General features: G+C 43.9%; 1 protein-coding gene across 1 annotated transcript in view; it reads right to left on the bottom strand.

Moving 5' to 3' along the window:
• The window catches only part of LOC101983140 (cytochrome P450 3A6-like), a 54,217-nt gene that overhangs the window by 22,774 nt on the left and 26,604 nt on the right, over positions 1-4,839 (bottom strand). The window contains 3 exon segments of the mRNA XM_013355597.1: positions 863-951; positions 1,192-1,292; positions 1,295-1,304. Of these exon segments, the coding sequence (XP_013211051.1) occupies positions 863-951; positions 1,192-1,292; positions 1,295-1,304 (200 nt within the window).

Below are 4,839 nucleotides of genomic sequence, written 5' to 3'. Positions count from 1 at the left end.
CCCACCTATGTTCTAAGCTATGAGCCCAAGCAGTTTGTTTATTACTTAACCAATGAAATCAACAGATTGATATATGACACTCCCACATCAGGAGTTAGCATGTGACCCACGCAGGCCCTGTCTTGAACTCATAAAGCATGCAAACTACTCAGACTCTTGGAAACTGTGATACCCTGGAAGAAGTCATCCCGTGTGATATAGGAACTAAGGATGTTTCTGAGAAAAATATAAAAATAGACTCACCAAGTTTTTAGTACATTAGAGTTATTCATAGTTTGTATTTGGTATGCTCAAACAGGCTAAGATTATCACTTCAGTGTCATTATAACAGGGTTTTACTACATTCTCCATTTTTGGAAGCTTCTTACTTTTGAGTTTGATGGAGATGTGGGAGAAGATTTTTTTCTTTTTGATATTTTTCTATGTACCTCAACAAACACTATGATTTTAGATTGTTCAATGTTACAATCTGTAACACTCTTAGCCAAACCAACTCCTGAGTATGTACCACATACATTCTCCTCCCACAGTTCCCAATCTCCACAACTGTAGCTGTCATAAGATTATGTTTTTTCTAAGATATAGTTTGTCATTCTAGATGACAATAGTTAATAAAATGTTGTTTCATGTACAGCTTAGGGGGTGAGACTGTGTTAACCAAGGTAATTTTGGAGTTTATCTTTCTCAAATAGTTTACAGCTGTGTAACAATGCACCGCATATTTACTCTAGCTCTGGGTTAATTCAACATGGGGAATATTGTTCTGGAATAATCAACACAGGGAATATTAGCTACCTGGCGGACTGGGGAAATCTCCAGATGTGTCAAATAGGCCCCAGAAAATGCATTCAGCACTACTCACTCTTTCATGTTAACAGGCCTGCCTTCCTCTGCCTTCTGACCAATGTGTTTCACCAGTGCATCTCCATAATGTTGGATGATGGGGAACATCTAAGCACAAAGCACAACACAGTCTGTTGTTAATGTAAGGTTCTGAGTCCCAATATAACTAGGCTTTTGAAATGATGAAAGGCCAGTCATATATTCTAATGGTCTGTGTAAGACCAGGAAAGAACAAAAGCCATTCTGAAGAATATTATGCTCAAAGGACTGTGACAAGTATGATATTACTCTACCTGTCCTCAGACACAGTCTTATACATTTACAGTGATAAGTCCTCCACTTTCTTACCTCCTTCAGTTTTGCACTGGAGAAGGTTGGAGACAACAATGTTCGGATTCTCTTCCATTCTTCATTCTGACACCTAGTGATACTTCTTTTCATAAATCCATTGGACCAAAAGACTATAATTCAAATAAAATATATATTTCCCTCCATGAGATTGGTTACAAAACATGTATAAAACAATCACTACTTCCTTAATAGATAATGACCATCTTTTTGGTGGCAAGTTTTATGCTTAATTTTCAATAAATATTCATCAAAGGAGACTCAAACTAGGGACAGAGAGAAGGCTCAGCTGTTAGGAGCATATGCCGTTCTTGCAGAAGACCTGAGTTCAGCTCGACCATTTTGTCAGGTGGCTTAAAACTGCCTGCAATTCCAGATCAAAGGGATCAAACATGTTCTTCTGGCCTTTGTGTCCATTGCACTCATGTTAACAAGCCCATACACAGAAATACATATATGCAAATAATTAAAATAATATCTTAAAAAATTTAGAGTCAAGATGAACTCCTAGAGACATGGGAACAGCCACCTTCTGGGACTTAGAAGGTCATTGCATTCTAAAAATCCCAAGTCTCTAATTACCTACAAAAGAACTGCATAAGCTATGACCCAGGAATACACTCCACTATGGGGAAGAGAAAGGTTCATGTGGTCCTGTCTTTTTGAGGGCATATAAGGAGGTAATGATTGTTAGGGAAGGAAGAAACATTTTATTTAGCAGTGAATACACAAGTAGGATGCTGTGTCCCTGCAAGCACCTTTCAGAGAACATGCTATTGAAAATTAACCTTTATTGTTGTCGTTGAGTCACAAAACCTTTTAAATGACATCTGAATGGAAGGAAGAATATTTTGGAATAAGAATGCAAACAGTAAAAGTGATAAGGAAAAAAAAGTAATAGAAAGTAAGTGTAAGCAAAATATATTACTATATGTACATATGTTAGCATGTTTCATATTTATTACATCAATGAGATAATAAGTCTATCACACACACATATATGAACACAAAATTAAAACATAAAAATATGTAAGAATTACTATCACTAAAAATTAAGAATTGTGGTTGTGTTGGGAGACAGGCCATCCCAAGCTTTCTTTGAAGTCCTAATATAAAGGAAATGGGCACAGATATTAAAGACTGAAACTTCATCTTGATGGATTTTTTTTTGTGATGAGTATGATGTTGTTCCTTTGGAATCTACAACTCCCAGACTCCTCCTGGACTATGGATACCTGTGTGCACACCTGCGCACAGGTATGGGACATCCTTCCCAGACACCCTTGCACTCCCCATTAAAAAGGCAGGGCCACACGAGGCTCGCTCTCTCGTTCGCCTTTCCTTGTGTGTCCTGTACGCCTCCTCGCCTTTTTGTGTTCCCCTCCCCCAATAAAGTGGACCCACGTGGGAGCCGCTGTGTCATGTCTGTGTTTGTTCCGCCGTGTGTGTCTGTCCTGTGCCCCGTGTTTTAAGAAGAACAACCCTGTTTTTCTTTTTTTAAGAAGAATAACAATTGGTGCCAACTGACTCGGGGACTTCCTGTCCCAGGCCTTCCACCTGAGGCCCAGCCTTCGGGCCTTTGGCGCGCCTCCCGGAGTGCCGGACCACCTCCTTCCTGGGAACGAAGTCTACAACCGGGACCTGCCCACAGCCACCTCCATCTCCAACCGATACCAACCAATTCGTGAGTTTACCCCCACTGGCTCTCTCCCCGTCCCACCTAGGGAACACCTGGCCAGCTTTCTCTGGCACGTTCTGGGTTGAGTTGTCTACCCCCCCTTTTTTTTCTCTACCCTCTCCCTTCCTTGGTTGACCATAACTCCACCTGCAAGTTGAGGACTCGGTGTCCCCAACTTCCCGCCAGGAATTTGGTGTTCCTGGCCTCTTCTGCCTCTTTTTTTCCTCCTTTCTACTCTTTCTTTCACGTGCGGGCTCGTCACAGGATGGGCACCTCTTCTCGGTTGAACGGTCAGCCCCAAAAGGCTTAATCTTCCCCTCCTAGCCAGGATTTTTCTGTCAGTAGCTAGGCTCGGGCCAATTGTTTAATCTTCCCCTCCTAGCCAGGATTTTCCTGTTGGTAGCTAGACTGGGGCCGATTTTGCCTATAGCGCGGCCTCTCGGGGCTCAGGGATGCCTGGACTCGAGCCGCCCCGCTTGCCTTCTGCAGGCGGATTTACTGATTAACCATGGGAACTAAAAATTCAAAGCCAATTTCTCCAAACTCCTCCCTCGGTCAACTCCTGGAACACCTTAACCACTTCTCTTCCTTCAACAGGTTCCGGACACCGGAAAGGCTCACCTAAACCTTCCCCCCATGATGCCTCTAACCTTTCCACTCTCAGGTCTCCCTCCCGTTCCCCGCCACATAAATATCTCTCTAGATCCAGGTCTCTTTCTCCAAAAAGTTCCCATTCTCGCCGGAGTTCTGGGTCCCCATCCAGCCTTTCTGATACACCTCCAAATTCTTCCCGTACCAGGTGGCACAAACAATTAACAGTCTCTTTCCATGCCTTTCAGCTAGCCGCGGGACAATCTTTAAATGTCTATACAGATTCTAAATATGCTTTTCATATCCTGTTGTCTCACGCGGCTATCTGGAAGGAGCGCGGGCTTCTCACGGCGAGGGGAGGATCCATTACCAACTCAGAGCATGTTATGGATTTACTTAAAGCTTCTCATCTCCCTAAAGCTATAGGAATTATTCACTGTTGGTCTCATCAGTCTGACAGTTCTATTGTTTCCAAGGGAAATAACCGGGCTGACAGAGCAGCTAAGACAGCAGCACTTAGCTCAGATCTGCCTCAGTTACCTCAGGGAGTACTTACAGCACAGCCCCCAGCCCCACCTCCCAACACCCAACAGATCCTGTCCTACCTACATCAGCTTTTTCATCCCAATGAAAAGGCCCTACTTCATTTTGTAAAGACACGTATCAAACCCACACCTGAGGACATCAGGTTCCTAAAAGCCATCACGGCCTCCTGTCAGATTTGTCAAAAGTCAGATCCCAGGACCAAATATCACAGTTTCCCTTTTCCTGCTCACCAAGCCAGAGGCTCCCTTCCGGTAACCGACTGGCAGCTGGATTTCACTCATATGCCCACAGTCAGGAAAATTAAATATCTCTTGGTTTTGGTGGACACAGTGTCTGGGTGGGTTGAAGCCTTCCCCACCTCTAACAAGAGAGCCCAAACAGTCTCTGATATTCTTCTCCGAGAGATCATTTCTAGGTTTGGACTTCCAACTTCTCTTCAGTCAGATAACGGTCCAGAGTTTACTTCTCAGATTTCTCAAAATCTGTCTAAAGCGCTCGGAATCCCCTGGAATTTTCACATACTGTACCATCCTCAATCATCAGGTAAGGTAGAACGAACTAACCGCTCTTTAAAAGGAAGCTCTCGCCAAGATGTCACAAGAACGCCACCTCGACTGGGTAAGACTCCTCCCCCTAGCTCTTCTCAGACGAAGAGCTCTTCCAAGGGGCTCCCTCCTCATTTCACCTTTTGAACTCATGTATGGGCAACCAGTCTTAACCCCCGGCTTATCATCGGGGACTTCTCCCCTCCCTGATCACCTGCTCACTCCCCTCCTTTCCCACTTACGTTCACTTCTGTGGGACTTCGCTGATCACTCTCTACCTCAGCCTTG

The sequence above is a fragment of the Microtus ochrogaster genome, unplaced genomic scaffold, assembly GCF_000317375.1.
Source record: "Microtus ochrogaster isolate Prairie Vole_2 unplaced genomic scaffold, MicOch1.0 UNK220, whole genome shotgun sequence".
In the NCBI taxonomy this organism is placed as follows: Eukaryota; Metazoa; Chordata; class Mammalia; order Rodentia; family Cricetidae; genus Microtus; species Microtus ochrogaster.
The sequence above is the reverse complement of the archived record's forward strand: the minus strand, read 5'-3'. Positions and strand labels throughout refer to the sequence as shown.